An 18,359-nucleotide genomic window follows, 5' to 3' on the forward strand; every position below is an offset into this window, starting at 1 on the left:
TCGGCAGCAGGCTGAGTGGGGCCTGCAGCGGGGACCCGGCAGAAAGCAGCATGCCATTAAAAATCGGCTCACGTGCCATCTTTGGCATGCGTGCCGTAGGTTGCCAACCTCTGGTCTAGTATGTGTAATGACCTTGACCAACAGAAGCAAAGTGTTCAACCCTCTAGTAACAGCAAGTGACTGAGTGAAATGAGGCCTAATAGTCCACTCAATGGCATTTTGCAATAACTTTCCAAGACTACTCCTGTTTCATTTCTAGTTTCAGGGAAAGTTCCAGCTATTAGTGGGAAGAAGTCTATCAGTTTTGGTGACAATTGGAAAAGTGGAACTCTAGAAAAGCCTGTTTTCCTCACAGGGTCCATTTGGTGCTGCAGGCTGAGGAGCATTGTGACAGCAGAGGTAATTCAGTCAGTCAGCACTTCCTCCCTCCCATTCATTTGCATAGTTCATTTCCATTGATCGAAGAGAGTCAGCAAATGAAACTGCAGGTCAGGACTGAGGTGCTTTGACATTTGTGGGGGTGGAGGGGTTCAGGACTGGACTAGTGGAGGCTGCTTTAGAACAGGAGCTATATTAACCGAGTAGGAGTGAGGCTGGAGACTTGCCCACATAATGACCTTAAAATGATTAGCATCCATAATTAAGATACACACCACCATAATATAGGAAAACAAAAGTGTGTGTGTGTGTGTGTGAGAGAGAGAGAGAGAGAGAGCGCGCCATGAAATCTAATATTATTGCACTCTCTAATAAGAAACAAACAATACTAGCTATCTTGGTCATTTTGATGGGTAATGAATAAGCAATCTTACCATTCCTGGCAAAGTTGGCAACAGCCAGTGCTCCTGTCAGCTGCAGCTGGGGGTGATTGGATGCAAGCCAGGTACCAACCTTCTGGTAGATAATGCCACAGCCATTAGCAAACATCTTCTGCATGGATTCATCTGTGGTACAATAAATGAAGAGAAGTCTAAAAATACATCTAAGCTCTACTTTGCATCTATTATGGAATCGTACTGCTCAAGGTTTCAGAAGTTTGTAGACTATTGTTTCCTCTAACAGAACATCAGAATTGGCAGGAGGCTGTGACTCTGTGAAGTGAAGGCTATAAAGTTGATCATTCTAGATGTCTTACACTAATCCATGCACTCAATATATGGCTAGTAGCCTTATGCAAGGTTCCCCATACTACTTTTAGCTATATGCTCCAGTCTTGCATGAAAGGACCATCTCCTTCAGAAGATGTGAAGTTATTCAGTCTTGTGGTAGTCTGCTAGCAGGTTTCTCCCAAGTAGAGGCATAATACAATAGCAGTTGTATATGACTATTTAGAGGAACAGAGCTGTTCACTCTGCTGAACTGATGCCTGTATAAATCTGTCCTGCAGAGTGCTAAGTGCCTTCATCTTCTCATGAAATCAGTACCTTGCAGGATGGAATCTTAAGTGGCAAGGTGATCACAGCTCAGATAAAGGCTAGATCATGTAAAAGGGGGTGTGTGTGTGTGGGGGGGTGGGTGTACACACACCCATAATCAATGCATGGAAATCTCCTAGGATTTACAAGTGGGGATTGAGGGAACAGTATGTATCTCCTGTGTTTCCAAATGTTCAGTGTCAGTATGTTACTCATTGAGATCTGCATAGGCTAAACGCAATCTTAAGAATGAAAGCCACAGATTTGTGATTAGTAATCTAGAACTAGTTCTTTATACTGAAATCCGAATATACTACAGTGTTTAACTCAAATGTTTGCCACAGCTTTGACCTTTAAGTTTAAGTAAATTGTAAGTTACCTTGAGATTTTGGCAAAGGATGCAATGTAAATGCATAATTATGTGCAATTCTTTAATTCATGTAGCCCCAAATGCTGCAAAACTGTCACCCATACAAAGCCATCTGAACCAAATTACAATTAAGATCAGCAGAGATAGCTAACATTTTTCTGCTATACCCAATGGTTGAGCATAGATTCTATGCATCTCACACGTCAAAAGCAGCATCTCAGATGCCTTCTATGGCATTTTATGCTCAGTTTTCAAAACCTGCTGCTGTACTCTGTCCCTTCTCACAGTGCAGCGGTGTGACTGAGGAAATGAAAGGTCTGGGGCAGCAAAATGTATACTCTGAAAGGTCAGTTTTCAGAGTGGTAGCCATGTTAATCTGTATCAGCAAAAATAATGAGGAGTCCTTATGGCACCTTAGAGATGAACAAATTTACTTGGGCATAAGCTTTCGTGGGTTAGAAACCACTTCACCAGATGCATGGAGTGAAAAAATACAGGAACAGGTATAAATATATGAAAAGATGGGGGTTGCTTTACCAAGTGTGAGGTCAGTCTAACGAGATAAATCAATTAACAGCAGGATACCAAGGGAGGAAAAATCTCTTTTGAAGTGGTAAGAGTGACCCATTACAGACAGCTCACAAGAAGGTATGAGTAACAGTAGGGAGAAATTAGTATTGGGTCATTACAAAACATAAACTTAATTTCCCCAACCACTCCCAGTATCGATTCAGGCCTAATCTGATGGTATCCAGTTTGCAAATTACAGTTCTGCAGCTTCACATTGGAGTCTGTTTTTGTCAGTTTTCTGTTGAAGAATTGCCACTTTTAGGTCTGTTGAGTGACCAGAGAGATTGAAGTGTTCTCCTACTGGTTTTTGAATGTTATGATTCCTGATGTCAGATTTGTGTCCATTTATTCTTTTGCGTAGGGACTGTCTGGTTTGGCCAATGTACATGGCAAAGGGGCATTGCTGGCACATGATGGCATATCACATTGGTAGATGTGCAGGTGAACAAGCCCCTGATGGTATGGCTGATGTGATTAGGTCCTATGATGGTGTCCCTTGAATAGATATGTGGACAGAGTAGGCAATGGGGTTTGTAGCAGGGTTTGGTTCCTGGGTTGGAGTTTCTTGTTGTGTAGTTGCTGGTGAGTATTTGCTTCAGGTTGGGGGCTGTCTGTAAGCAAGGACTGGCCTGTCTCCCAAGCCATGAAAGCTTATGCTCAAATAAATTTGTTAGTCTCTAAGGTGCCACAAGGATTTTTTTTTTTTTTAGAAGGTCCGTGTTCTCCATTTTCAGTACATAGAAACATGTAATACTAAGTAATTTTAAATTCTTATGTTTCCTTCCTTCATTAATCCAGATGGCTCAAACACTTGCTCCATTTTTGAAGAATGAATGAAGAATGTATGCAATGAATATATTTAAATGGGTATTTAAATGTACTGAATGAGTTAAGGTGTATTGAAGGGAAAAAAATTGAGAACACCAGTCTGAGATTGCTATGTCAGAAGCCAGTTTACTTGAAAGGACCCCCTGTACTGTGAAATGCCTCCATGAGAAAGGGGGCAGACAGAGGGTGGTCATATAGACCTTCATTATTCAGCTGCAGAGCTTAGTCTGTAGAGACTTATGTAGGCACTGTCTGTGCTATAACACTAGTATTCTTAGTCCCTCTCTTCACATTATGGGCCAGATTGTGGAGCGACACTGGTTTACAGCAGCTAAGGATCTGGTCCTTTAAAATTGAGGTTAACTCAAGAAGTATATCTGGTCCTATATCTGAGCTTTCCTTTCTTTTGGGGAGGCTTGCATATTTCAGTGGCTACCCAGAGGAGCCAGGTTATCAGAAAGTTGGAGAAACCCAGTTCTAGATGGACTGGACTGACACACAAAGCCACAATTAAGAAGGCAGTACACGGTTCTAGGCAGAGGCTAGAAATGCAATAGGAGCAGGCATAGTGGCATTAAATGCCTGAGGCAAAATGTGTATATGCTTGGAGGAAAATTATGGCAACATGAGCATTACAATCATAGTGTAAGTGGGGGAGAAAAGAATGGCTGTTGAGGAGAATTCCCCCAAGGAATCTTGAAACAGGCTGCAGATGTGTCTGAAGAAAGGAAATAAAAGCACAGGAGCATATGGCAATTCCTGCTGCTAATGGGGCTTTCTGCTGCTTCTCCATGCATCTTACCTCCAAGGAGCAGAGACACAATGAGATCTGATGCAGCCTTCACACTGCACATATCTTCTGCTTGCGAACTGCCCTGGAGCCTCAGCAGGATCTCTGACAGTGCCTCATGCACACCTGCCTCTACCATTTGCACTTTCAAAGCATCTGCAGAGGTCAGGAGAACATGCATATTAATGGCTTCTCTTTGGGTCACTGCATAAAAAAAAAAATGAATGCAAGGAGGCTAAATCCCCAATAAATCTTAGATGTTTCCAGGTGCAGTAATTTGTGGGACTCTTGTTCAGAAACAGGGATGTTGCCATTGGAATACACCTTTTAGATAGATCATTGTAATTTTTTGCATGGGTGGTGGTGGGGGGGGAGGCAACTGGGGAATTTCTATTGCAATTTATAATGTTTTGTGCTTTTAAAAATTACATTCCAGATCTTTTGTCACATAAAAGATATCACCCTTCTTATAAAGTAAGAACTGCAAAATACTAACAGGTGTATTGGTGTTGCCAAGTTGCAACTTGGCAGCACCATGGCTATATTTCTCAGAGTGGGGGATTTTTCTCCAGTGGTGTTAATACTGAGTTTGAACAAAACAAACAGCTTTGATAACATCTCTAGCTATTACTCTTCACTCCAGTGTGGGGAATGCTGTTTGACCACTCATTCCACTAGACTTGTTGCTGATAAACCCTGAACAAATTGTGTGATATAGCAATGTCTTGAACAAACCTAAATAAAACCCCACAAATATTGTGATGGAGGAAATGAAAAACTGGGCCATTTCAGGCATCCCAAAGAAGTTCCTTAGACATCATCTGAAGACGGGACTGTCCCTGTGAAACCCAGATGTACGATCTCTTTAATTATAAATAAATACACAAAAGTATTGTGCTAGAAATATATTCATGGAAATACCATTTTCATGAAATTGTTGATTTAGAATTAACTATCATTTGATTCACTGAAGTAGACTGGCCTCGTTAGTCAACCATGGCTGATTGATTTTAGTAAAGGGGCTCTTTATCTCCATTTATACCCATTATAAAGTATCTTTTAAGATCAGTTCCCAGTAAATTTTCTAAGGTCCCAGTAATCTTCTGCATTCTCATACAGTATGGAGGCTGTGTGTATCATACACAAAATTATCAAATGGTTCATTTCGTACCATTCCCTCACCATATATTTTATTCAGGAATTTTTCCATTGACCTCAATCTGGCCAGGATTTCACCCATTGTTTCTATGAGGAGGGCTTATGACCTTGCCTCCAGTAATGGAATTCCACTGAAAACCCTGGAGTGTTCATTGTAGCCACTATGCTAGTATCCTCCATACTAAGGAGCCTAGTCGTCAAGATAAGAGACCCCCTTACCATTCTCCGCTAGCATCTGTAGAACCTCAATGATGGTTTCTATCCTCTGATGGTTCTCTGCCCTTCTCAGCTGCTTCACTAGATGTTCAGCAACCTTTGTCTTGCTTAGAGCTTCTTTAGCTATCTCTGTGTGGATAATATGATTTTGTATGTTTTAAAAAAACTCCTAGAGAGAAATGACTGGATGCTACTTTGAATCTAGTTGCCTTGCTAATTTGTTTAATACACATAACATCTAATCATTGTTTTTTCCCTTTAAATCCCCTCAATCTGCCTCATTTTTCTTCTGCTTTCTAATCCAGTTGTCATTCCAGTGGCTATGCCTTTTTAATAATAGTCAAATCAATTACTGTCCTAACTCCATTGCATTTAATGGCTTTATACCAGTGATGAATTGGTCTTGTGGTATGACAGCACTTTACCAGAACATTTTCTGTGCAAAAAAGTATCCCAGCAAGAATCTAACCAATTTGTTCAGGATGGGCAGTCAAACTTTCCACACAAGCTCTTTCAAAAGCTTAACATATCTGTGCCATAATGCCATGAAATATAGAAGATTTAACAACTTAAGAAAAAATGTATAAAGGACATGGCTGAAATAGAATATGTCCAGAATGCAGTATTGCCAACATTATGGAGTTCAGAAACAGTCAGCCCTTCCTCAAAAATCATGAGATTGGCTTAAAAATCATGAATTTTAAAAAAAGCCACTGAGTTTTGTCTTCTGTTGTGAGAGCCTTTAGGGTTTTTGTTAAGTTTTTTTTTTTTTTTTTTTATCAGCAATCATGAGGGCTAGAGACTCCCCCCCAAAAAAACCCCCAAATTTGGGGTTCTCACAATCATAACACAGAATTTCCATAGAAAGAGAAATGAGAGACTTCACACCTGATTCTTCTCTCACTAATGCTTGTATGAATCAGGAGCAACTCCTTTAAGTCAATGGAGCTACACTATTTTTAAACCAGTGTAAGTGAGAAGAGAATCAAGCCATTTTATTAAGACATAAATGAATGGTAGAGAGAGAAGGTGCATCAAAAATTCCTAGTGTCCCTGGTCCTGTATGAGATACATGAAAAAAAGATACTTAATGAAATTAAATTGCAATACATTTTAAAAAAAAAAGTACTATCATATACATTGTGAAGTCAGAGCTACATCAGTTTACACCAGCTAAGGACACAACCCATTCATTTTCCCTGGGAAGAGGCTAGGAGGACATGTATTGAATCTTAATTATTTGTGTGTGTGGCTGGTCAGCAACTGCTACAGGTTCTGGTGTTTAGTTATGAACGGTTAGAGGGTCTATCTAGGTTGGCCACAAGGGGGCATATAGCAAGGAGATAAGCCCCTGCGTAACAAGAAATAAAGACAGTCTTGCATTTATCCCAACCACAGGTGTCTAATCTCTATGCAGTGACTTTGCCTGATAGCAGGACAAACATTTGCCTACTATGGCCAACCCTACTTGTGGAAACACTGCCTAAGAACAAGCCAGTGGTAGCATGAGAAATGAAACCAACACAGTTGCAAATCTGGGAATGTTTTAATACCCACCTAGGCTTGCAAGGTTGCATAAAGCCAACAGGTTGACACGGACAAGTGGCTCTCTGTCTGGGTAATCAGTTAATATCCTGACCAGTGATGTGATCACTCCTGCCTTCACCAGCTGCTCCTGAAGGTCACCTGGAAATCAAACGCATAGAAATGAAAGGCAACAGAAATTTCATCTTGGATTAATCCATTGTTATACTAACTAGGGCATGGAGGAGGCATCCCTAAAGTAAGAGTTAAAACAAAACGTTGCTACAAGATACAGACTAGAAATAAGGTACAAATTTTAACTGAGGGTAGTTAACCATAGGAACAATTTGGGTTGTGGTGGATAATCTATCACTGGAAATAATAAATTTAAGATTTTAATTATTTTTAAATGCTCTAGTTAAACAGGAATTAATTCAGGGAGATCAAACTTTGATCACACTAGTCCATCCATTCTGGCCTTCTATCACATGATCTTGACTCCATTATCCTTCCAAACTAAGTTTTACCTTGCAAATTCAGGTTAATATAGATCCAAATAGAAGTTCTGGATGTGGATGGAACAAAGAATTGGGGTCAAGAATCCTGCTGTGAAATTACAAGACCAAAACTAACAGGAGTACTTGTGGAGTACTCCTGTTCTTTTTGCAGATACAGATTAACACGGCTGCTACTCTAAAGACCAAACCTGCATCCCTAAACTCTACCCTCATGGTAAAACTGTCTTTTGGGAGCTGAACAGGTAAGCCATTATACAAGAGGTGTTAAGGCAATTGTAGTGGGAGTGAGCATGTCAGAGATGATACAACAGCCTAACATAGGAGACGACTAAAATGAGGTTTTGCAGTGCTTTAAGGATATCATTAAATTGAATGCTTACCTCATTGCAGGTAGTGTCAATAGCCCTAAAGTGTGATGCAGGTAGGGAAGTCTGTAGCAGCACAAGATTCAGAACAAACTCCTCCAGACCATTATAGATTGTCTGAGCTTCTGTATAACACAGGCTGTAGAACGTCCTCAAAATAATTCCTAGAGCATCTTGTAGCAAAACATCCAATCTTCAATTTAAAATGGTCAGTGCTGTAGAATCCACCACAACTCTCGTGTGATGGGGTATCTGCCCCACATTGGCATGTAGGGAGGCTGCACAGGGAAGCAGCCAATAAGAGGTTGTGAGGAGCAGCCAATATAAGAAAAGCTGCAGGGCAGCGCAGAGTTAGTAGCTGCCTAGAGCTCAAGGAGGGAAGTTTGTGCTCCTAGAAAGAGGAAGGCTAGTACTTTGGATAGAGAGCAGTGTCTGAAGGCCCTGAGGTGAGGTGCTGGGGCACCAAGGGAAAGAGGCTGAAGGAAGCATAGCAATCATAGGGGAGTTAAGGAGACACACAATGTGGCTATCAACAGGGTACCTAGGCTGGGACCTGGAGTAGTGGGTAGGCCTGGGTCCTTGCACTGGAAATGGCTGGACAGTTGAACTGCAGTACTAACCCACAAAAGCGGGGAGCACAGATGGTTTCATGACACAGCCCTCTGGCCATGTCATGAAGAGGATGCCACAGTACCTGGAGAGACATGGGTCAGAGAGCAGATGTGACTGTGGGCAAGGCACTCTAGGGAGAGGGTGTACCGCCCTAAAGAGCTCATCTCCAAGACTGCAAGAAGGCAGCACTGTCATGGTGAGTCACACCCCATCATACCTTGGTAAATTGTCCTAACGGTTAATTACCTGCACTGTTAAAAATGTATGCCTGGCCCTCATGTAGGTATATGGGAGGGGGAATAGGCAGAATCTTAGGTAGATCCCTTAGTGTCTCAGTCAGTAAAAATGACCTGGAGCATCAGGTGTAGAGGTGGTGAAGATTACTTTACCCACTGGAGCAGGATGAGAACTAGCAACCATACTGTGACTGATTCATAGTCTAGATCCAGGTGTGCTCCTGGGGCAGTGCAACCCTGTATCTTACGTGCAGTTTGTGACTCTGCCAAAACTTAGCTCTTTGCATTCTAGAATAATTGTGGTTGTTTCTGAGAAGATGTCTTTAATGGTACATGTTTAGAACCTTTATCTTTCCATACAGTATGTTCTATAGAAGGAAGACCACATTACGCTTTCATATTGCTTTAACAGCTGTTATCTTTCAGACAGAGAGGTAATCTGTGTTGTTCCAGTGCCAAAGAGTCTCAAGACATATAACAGCACTTTAGCACCTAGCTCGGTACGGTGTTTTTAGGTCTTAGAAGCCAGATCCTCAGCTGGTATATGTCAGCATAGCTCCACTGAAGTCAATGGAGCGGCATCAGTTTACAAGAGGTGGGAATCTGGTTCTAAATATACACAGTTTATTTTCCCTCTTATTTATGGGATTTCTGACAGACTCAGATAATTGTAGCTATTCCACACCTGAAGCACCCAATCTGCCTTATCACCTACAATATTTTAATTCCCAACATGTTGCATTCTGATTTGGGTTTCATCAAAATAAACCCCTGATGCCACAATATATGCCCAGATTTTTCCCTATGGCAAATTTTCCTAACAGTGAAAGAGCACCGCTTTTATAAACTGTTTTACCATGAGAGGCAGTGCAGCACAGTAGGCAAAGCAATGGACTGGGAATCAGAAGACCTGAGTTCTCGCTACTGATTTCCTGTGCGATCTATATCAAGTCAGTTATCTCAGTTTCCCTTCTTCCCTTTGTCTTGTCTATTTGTCTAACCTCTTTGGGGCAGGAAGGGTCTCTTGTTTACATATACAATGCTTAGCAGAATGGGGCCCTGATCTCAGTTGGGGTCTCTAGGCACTATTGTAATACAAATTGCAATTTAGTAAGAAGCAGTTTAATAAAGCATGCTGTTCCTAAGTGAAAGCTATTTAAATGATTTGGCTGGGGGGTTGGTATTAACTTACTGTAATTACAATGAATAAAAGTTATTCAAAAGTGAATCTAACCCCTTATAGTCTCCTTGTTGTCAAAACCATGCTGCATTTGCTGGTATGGCTATTGTAGAAGCAATTGGAAACTGAACTAGCACCAAGGGTGTATAGCACTACATATAAAGAACATTAACCTCAGTCTAAGTAGAAAGCCCATGTGTTTTTTTTAAAAGACACCCTTACTACTGTAGCCAGAATGTACAGCACTCCTTCAGCAAATTGAGTACTTACTGTTTTCATAGCAGATGCGGCCAATGGCCCTCCCAGCATGAAGCAACGTCTCTTGGTCCGTGCTCTCCAGCAGAGGTACCAAAGCTAGAACCAAACCTGCTTCAATACATGGCTTCTTCATTTCCTCTACACAGACAGAGGAGAGAAGCTGCTAGGACCTTGCCTTATTGAAATAAAACCAATACATCAACTGCGAGGCCAATAATTAGCATCCATAGAACAGATAAGTGGATTGAAAGTAAACAGGAATAATGGATTTAACATTTATAGGAACACTTTACGTACCATTCTTTGCTATCTCTGCAATCACCTGGGCTGCCTTGACTGCACAGCTTGGATTGCCTTTGAGAATTTGAGCTAAAGTTGGGAAAATCTCACTGTTTGTGAGTAGGCTGGAGGATCTTTGCTCTGCAATGATAGAGAGTGTTAACAGTAATGGCAATGAATTTGCTTTATTCACTGTATCTGCCTTCATGGTTTCTGCAGAGGTCTAGGCAGTGTTGGAATCAAGGTCCTGATTCAGCAAGGTACTTAAGCGCCTGCCTAACTTTAAGCATATGCAGTCACTGGGACTACTAATTTGTTCAAAGTCAGGTAAGTGCTTAAGAACCTTGCTGAAGGGGCCCTGTGTGTCAGACCTTAGAGGGAAACATTTCTATCTTCGCCGACTGAGAAATGAACTGTGGATGGTATCTGGCCTGTCATCCAGCAGCTGCTCCTAGCAATTAGGACTGTCATCATACAGCTACCCCACAATAGGAATTCCTGCTGTCTCATCAAGTCTAATTGTCATCAGGCCACTGAGTCTTCTGAAGGATGGATATATAAACAAACACCGGCTGGCGTCAGCTGGGAGAGTGGTGGGAGGGGGAAGGCTGGTCTTTTGACAAAGAGCTGTAAGAAATGCTACTCTTTCCTGCTTGAGTACTGGCTGATAGTCTTTTTATGCTTTGACACTGGCTGAAGGAGGCTAAAACTTCAATAGGAAAAAGTGGGACTCCACCTGGTCATAATTTTTCCTAGTGTAATAGGTTGCCTTATTCTCTAGTCGGTCACACATACCTTCCATCATGAAAAGACAACTTCCTTCATATGCTATCCTGGAATAATTCCATGTTGTACGTAGATTTTTTTTTAAGTTTATTTATTACTACCTGCCTTTACAAACAAACAAACCCCAACCCAGGTAAATAGGCCATTATCATACACAAGTGACATTTGAAGACTGAAATCATGCTAGGCATTTCTAAACATATTACTTTGCTTGAACTACAACAATGTAACACAGCTGCTCTTAGCTCTGTGATGACAGGCATATCACTATCATGGTGTTTGTGATTCACCTCTTTTACTCTTAAGAGACTTCCTACCGTTGCTCTAAAAATCTAAAATGATTTACTTGTTTCCTTTCCTCAGTATCCAGAAACATGTAATCTGAGGGTTTTTTTGGATATGTTTTCTAAAAACACAATTTCTTCTAATGAAACTCAGTAACTAACTACATACACTATAATAAGTAAAACTAACATGTTTGTAAAAAGTTGCAAATAACAAGCTAAATATTACTGCAAACACAGCTAACAAGATTTCCTTCTTAGATTAAGAATAAGATTACAAGAGGTTTGTGTACAAAACTCAGCACAACTTTAAATATTGAGCTGCAATCAGCATTTGCATAATATTTTTGATTGAGGAATTTGGTGCCAAAGTACATGCCTGTGCTGACAGGTGCAAGCTTCCCCAGCAATACTGTTCTAATATACTGAATCCTTAAGTATGACATTCTATTTTTTCCAGTCCTGTGCCCCAGTGTGCAGAAAATACCACCTGTGCCAGATTATGCAAATCTTTGTTATGCAGAAAAATCACCGAGAAAATCTCTCGTGCATTTCTAACAGCGATGAGCCCAGTCCTGCAACCTTTTACTTGTGGACAAGTAAGGAAGATGTCTGGCAGTACTGGGCAAGATCCACTCCAGGACAGAGGGATCCTTGCATGCCACCGAGTAGGCATAAGAGCTCTTATGTCATCCCCTCTGCAGGTGGGGGAGAGGGTACAAGAATAGTTGAAATCTACTTGAAACATTTATTCTTGAGGTTCCTCAGGGATCAATGTCTGAAATAAATTAAATGAGGAGGTAGGATAAAGTTCTGAAAATATGATTAGTGGGTTTCTTTCTAGAGCTGTCAAATGCAAGTGTATTGCACAGAGCCTAACCTTCAAATGCAGGCCACATTGCCATGGCAACTGAATAAATCCCCAAGCTCTGAAGGAGAGGCAATAGTGCCGAGCAAATGCTGACAGGTAAAACCAACCCACCACCACCTCAGCAAAAAGTAAGTGAAGCTGCAAGTAATAAGAAATTAGGCCCCAGACAGGCCTATTTACTGAATCTTCAAAGGTGCATGGTTTTATTTTATTTTTGCAAGCAACATACTTGGGAGAAGCAAAGGGCTCTGGGGATAGGTTGGGACTGCCAGACCTTTCTACACAGCATCCTCTGGAAACACTAATAGGCTGACAATGCTTCAGAGAATGGAAAGCGAGATCTAGCCTGTATGGTACAGATGACTGTCACTGTCTGCAGCTTTAATATTTAAACCCATGGTGAATGAGTGTGAGCTGACCCCTTGATAATAATGAAAGAACAGCATTTCCCTGATGTCCAGTAGAAAGGCAGCTTGAAATTAGGTTGGCTTTTGTAACATTCCTCCTATCTGCAACAGCCTAGTGTTTTCATCTTTTCTGTCTCCTCATCTTTTCTTTGGGGGGGGGGGGGGGGGGGCGCTGAAAAGTGGCGTTGAGTAGATGGTGTGATTTGCAAATTGTTTGTGAATAAAAGTGGCATGTTTGATTTGTAGACCTCAAAGTTAAACACCTTGAATGGCAATGGTTCATAACCCTGAAATGTTCATAACTCTGAACAAAACATTACAACTGAACATGGACTTAAATACAGCTTTGAAACTTTGCTATCCAGAAGAAAAAGTGCTTTTTTTTAGTAATTTACATTTAACACAGTACTGTATGTTGGGGGGGGGGGGGGGAATTTGGTCTTTGCTGCTGCCTGATGTGTTCTTCCAGTTCCAAATGAGGTTTGTGACTGACTGGTTAGTTCATAACTCCAGTGTATGTAACTCTGAAGTTCTACTGTAATATTCATTTTGTGATTATTTGGATAAGCATGGTTTATTCCTGAAGATGGTCACAAATCCAAACTATTTCTGGAATTTTAGCACATGTTTATTCATATGAAAATTCCTAGCAGAAATTTGTTCATTTTCCTGTTTAAGTGAATTCACAAATCCAATCAGGGAGCAAAAATAACTTGACAAATGACCAACCACACACCATGGACAATGAGGAACAGAATGGAAGTGTACAATGTGATCAAACTGTAGACTGAAGTTTGTTACAGTAGGAACAGAACTTCCAACTTTGTAAAGTTGAATGCAGTGCTTCCTAAGTGAAAAGTAGATACTATGTCACTATTAGTGTATCAGCTTTTAGAAGAAGAAATTTGTATGACTTCTTTATTAAAATAAGTCCCAATGAGTGTAGATTTCAGATTTATTAAGGTTGCAGTTAGTTTTCTAGCCATAAACCTTTAATCACAGTCCAGTATTTTAATTCCTCTCCAAATGTATAACTTAGACCAGTACTTTATCATATGTTAGTTGTAATAGTCTATTGGGGAAAGTCACCAAAAGATGATTTTAGGATTCAGACATATTTTAGGTAAGAAATTAAACCTGGAGTTTCTTTGCCCCTTCAGATTTTTTTGAACAGTATATTTGTCTGCTCAGTCAGACTTGGAGACTCCCAGAGTTTTACATTGCTCAAATGATTGATTTAAATGGAACAGGGAACGGGCCAGCAGCTTCAATACAAGTCTCTTCATATCATCTTAACTACACTGTAGCTAATGGCTATAGTTTGGAATCGGCAGATATAATTCCCTTTTGTAAATCTCAGCCTAGGAGGGAATGTAGTTTGTTTTAAGGCTATCCCAATTATTTCTCTTCTGCTTAAACCCTCCCAGCTCTGATTTACTCTTAAGGTTCTACAGTTGTCAGTCTTCCAATAAAGAACTTCAGTTCAAGCAACTGGCTTGCAGTTCATTAGTCTCAAGTACCTTTTGAGGACTAATAGGAAATTTCCACTGAAGCTAAATCATCAAGGCTGGATCATCCCCTCCATTGACAGATCTCAGCAGCAGCCCTCAAATATCTCCCCACACAATGCCCTTGGAACCCCCTAGAAACCCATCTGCTGGAGCTCCACAGGGTTATGCTGGTGTAGAAACCAGTGAAGGGTTAGGAATTTATGGGCCCATTAGCTAGGAGCTGGATATTGTTTTTAATATTGCTGCCTTAAAGCACTCGCCTGGTAGAGTAGGACAAATTAATTAATCAGTTAGCCTGTTTGCAGCAGAAACTTCCCACTCCCCAAAACAGCAGCAAACAGGGATTTTAGGAGTGATCTCTATCTAATAGATATAGTCATGATAGGTAACAAGTCCTCAGGAAGTCTGCTGGTGTGGCTAGGCAATGAAAAATGGTTCGGATTGATACTTAACTGTCTTCGGCCAGAGCCAGAAGAATCCCATTTAAACTTTCAAGGATCTGACCTTCAGTTTCATCTCCAAAGATTTTGAGACATTCCAGGTGTTGATTTAGGGACTCTGTTTAAAGAGGAAACAGATTTTAACAGATCTCCATGACGCCATTTCATGAAGGGTCTAGGCACTCTTAAGCACAGTCACAAGAAGACATATTGCATCGAAAAGAGTGGCCCAAATCTATCTTTGTCCCAGATCTCAGATAACGGAATTGCTATGAAATGTCTGAGGTGGAAAGGCACTCTAGGTAGTGTAGGCATAGATCTTGCTGGGCATTAGTAAGCTTGCCTAACCTTTGAAGGTAAGGTTAGACTGTAAACAAGAGTGTGACAAGCTGTGTGCTGAAGAGAATATTTCTGGGCTCGCCAAGATAAGCCAGAACACACTGAACTGATAAGTTTGAAGTGTAGATAAGGTGAGAACATAAGTGATGGAGCATGTAAGGACCAATACAGTGTCCAAACCAATTACATTCAAGTAGTATAGATGTTAGTAGATAGGAAAAGTGTACATAAACTGTGTAGTCTGTGATATGATTTGGAATTGTAGTATCAACTATACCTAAATCCCCAGTGCCTGGGCCTGCCAAGTGTGGGCATAGAGCTGTTACTTGGCTAATTTCCAAACTGGACACAATTAACTTAGGCTTGAATAAAGACTGTGTAATGACACATCCACTCCCAAAGTAAAACTATTTCCCCATATTTATTCTCTTCCCCCTCCCCCACTGTTCCTCACATGTTTTTGTGAACTACTGTCAATGGCCCACCTTGATTATCACTACAAAAGGTTTTTTCCTCTCTCCTGCTGGTAATAGCTTACCTTACCTGCTCTCTCTCATTGCAGTGTGTGTATGGTAACACCCATTGTTTCATGTTCTCTGTGTATATAAAATCTCCCCATTGTATTTTCTACTGCATGCGTCCGATGAAGTGAGCTGTACCTCACGAAAGCGGATGCTCAAACACATTTGTTAGTCTAAGGTGCCACAGGTCCTCCTTTTCTTTTGGCTAATCAAGTAACCTGAGCGATGAGCTGGAACTGAACTGAATTGTTGGATCCCAGAGAACTGGCGACATGTTCTGGATCAGTTGAGTGGAAAAGGTCTGAGGGAATCCCAACTGGTATTACAGACATATTAATTAGCGAGCTCCTTTTGTCTTACTTGAGTTCAGAATTCCCGTATCAGCTAGGGCCACAACTAGCAGTTGCACAGGAGTACAGTTTACCAAGTATACAAGAAAATACTGCTTTGCATAGATATGCAACTAATATATATATATATATAGACACACACACACACACACACACACACAAATTTGCCCCACTGTACTGTTTTTTTTTTTTAAATAAAAAGTACTTTGAAAAGTGCTGAGAAAGAAAAATGACTAGACAGAGGGGCAAAACATCAGAACTGTTTTTCCCCCCCCAAGCACCTCTTCCTCCTCTGCAGACATGACCTTTGGTAGTAGAATAAAATGAGACCCTGACCAATTCACTCATGGTTTCAGTTTAATAAAACGTTCATGCATCTGAGGAAATTTGGCAGAACCAATAACAAGTAGCTCAGGTGTTGCCCATTCCTAGAAGGGATTAAAGAGGATGCACACATTTTTAGACTTTTTTTTGCGGGGGGGGGGGGGGGGGAGGGAGGTATGTTATATTTGGTTTTGGATGAACAGTGATGGGGAAGAGAAGATTTTGAAACAAGGATCTGTACTTTTAAGAAAATCATTCAAGCTTCTTTAAGTGTGAGTGATTACTCTGATCTATATTTCCAGTAACCCACAACGAATGTATACCACTCCCAGTCATGTTGGTGTGGTGTTTGATGATTTATGGCCTGAGTTCGTGGGATGTAGACTACAGAAATTACATTGAAGTGTGCTGAGCCTTTGTTATCGCAGCTGCAATAAAACAATTTTTACTCCACAAACTGGTCACTAAGAAGTTTGTTTTTCCATAAAAACACTTGCAAAGACTCACCCCAGAACAGTTTTTGCATTTTCCTAGTAGTGATAATTCATCATTCCCATTTTTGGTGTTGTAGTGACGCTTGTGACATTTTTGCTATTTTCTCTCTCTGGGTATGTCGATTAAGTGAGGTGAGTTTTTCTAAATGCTGGTGTGCATGCCGTGCGGGAGCTGTTTTTCTCCAGCAAAATCACTGGTGTCTTGTGCTGTTTGTTTTTAAAGGGAGTGGAGCAATATTGAAGGTTATTATTGCCTATGGGGCAAAAGTTGTTTTTGGTTGAAATGGAAAAAAGCAATTAGACTTGGACTTTAAGGCTAGAAGGGACCATTGTGATCTTCTAGTGTGGCTTCCTGCACGTTGCAGGCCACAGAACCTCACCCCCCCCCCCAGTAATAGACCCCCTAACCTCTGGCTCAGTTACTGAAATCCTCAAATAATGGTGTGAAGACTTCAAGTTACAGAGAATCCGTGACTTACTCTAGTTTAAAACAACAAGTGAGCCAGGCATAATACTGTAGAGGAAGGCAAAAAACCCCAGGGCCTCTGCAAATCTGGCCTGGGGGGAAAATTCCTTCCCAACCCCAACTATGGTGATCAGTTGAACCCAGAACATGTCAGCAGGACCCATCAGCCAGATATCTGGGAAAGAATTCTCTAGATAGGTAGGTCTCTGAGTTACTACAGTGTGCCATTTCTGGCCACTGGAGATTTTGGCTACCAGCAGTTACAGATGGGCCACACGCCATTGTAGGCAATCATACCATCCTCGCCATAAACTTATCAAATTCAGTCTTGAAACCAGTAAGGTTTTTTGCCCTCACTGCTTTCCTTGGAAGGCTGTTCCAGAACTCCATTCCTCTGATGGTTAGAAACCTTCATCTAATTTCAAGATATTTAGGCTAACAAGTGAAGCTCCTTGAGTCTCCTCTCATAAGGCAGATTTTCCATTCCTCTGATCATCCAAGTACCTGCACCTGTTCCAGTTTGAATTAACCTTTCTTAACATGGGGGTTCAGAATAGCACACAGTATACCAGATAAACACTCACCAGTGCCTTGTGTAACGTCAATAACATTTCCCTATTTCTACTGGAAATGCCTCACTTGATGCATTTTAGGATTTCATTAACCTTTTTCACAGCTGCATCACAGTGGCAATTCATGGTCAACCTGTGATCAGCCAATACACCCAGGTCTTTCTCCTCCTCTGTCACTTTCAGTTGCTTATAGCAAAAATTCTTATGCACTTAGGGACTAATCACCACTTTGCACTATTAAATTTCATCCCATTTTTAATTACTCCAGTTTTCTAGGTCCTCCAGATCTTCCTGTATGATATTCCTGTCCTACTGTATTGGCAATACTCCCAACTTTCAGAGGGGTAGCTGTCTTAGTCTGTATCCACAAAAACAATGAGGAGTCCGGTGGCACCTTAAAGGCTAACGTTTATTTGGACATAAGCTTTTGTGGGTAAAAAAGACCCACTTCTTCAGATGCACGGAGAGAAAATTACAGATGCGAACATTATTATACTGACACTTGAAGAGAAGGGAGTTACCTTACAAATGGAGAACCAGTGCTGACAGGGCCAATTCAGATCAGGTTGGATGTGATTCCCCTCCCAATAACTGAGGAGGAGGTGTCAATACCAAGAGAGGGAAAGTTGCTTTTGTAGTGAGCCAGCCACTCCCAGTCCCTATTAAAGACCAAAT

General features: G+C 41.0%; 1 protein-coding gene across 1 annotated transcript in view; it reads right to left on the reverse strand.

Annotated features, from left to right (window-relative positions):
- The window catches only part of LOC144268183 (rap1 GTPase-GDP dissociation stimulator 1-like), a 37,607-nt gene extending 20,929 nt beyond the window's left edge, over positions 1 to 16,678 (reverse strand). The window contains exons 1-8 of the mRNA XM_077822835.1: positions 16,660 to 16,678; positions 14,632 to 14,736; positions 10,338 to 10,460; positions 10,053 to 10,178; positions 6,905 to 7,033; positions 5,351 to 5,476; positions 3,986 to 4,129; positions 813 to 944 (exon numbers count right to left, since the gene is read on the reverse strand). Coding sequence (XP_077678961.1) covers positions 813 to 944; positions 3,986 to 4,129; positions 5,351 to 5,476; positions 6,905 to 7,033; positions 10,053 to 10,178; positions 10,338 to 10,460; positions 14,632 to 14,736; positions 16,660 to 16,678 — 904 coding nt within the window. The remainder of the gene's footprint in view (positions 1 to 812; positions 945 to 3,985; positions 4,130 to 5,350; positions 5,477 to 6,904; positions 7,034 to 10,052; positions 10,179 to 10,337; positions 10,461 to 14,631; positions 14,737 to 16,659) is intronic.
- Positions 16,679 to 18,359: the final 1,681 nt, after the last annotated feature.

Source organism: Eretmochelys imbricata, chromosome 7 (genome assembly GCF_965152235.1).
Source record: "Eretmochelys imbricata isolate rEreImb1 chromosome 7, rEreImb1.hap1, whole genome shotgun sequence".
Taxonomy (NCBI): Eukaryota; Metazoa; Chordata; order Testudines; family Cheloniidae; genus Eretmochelys; species Eretmochelys imbricata.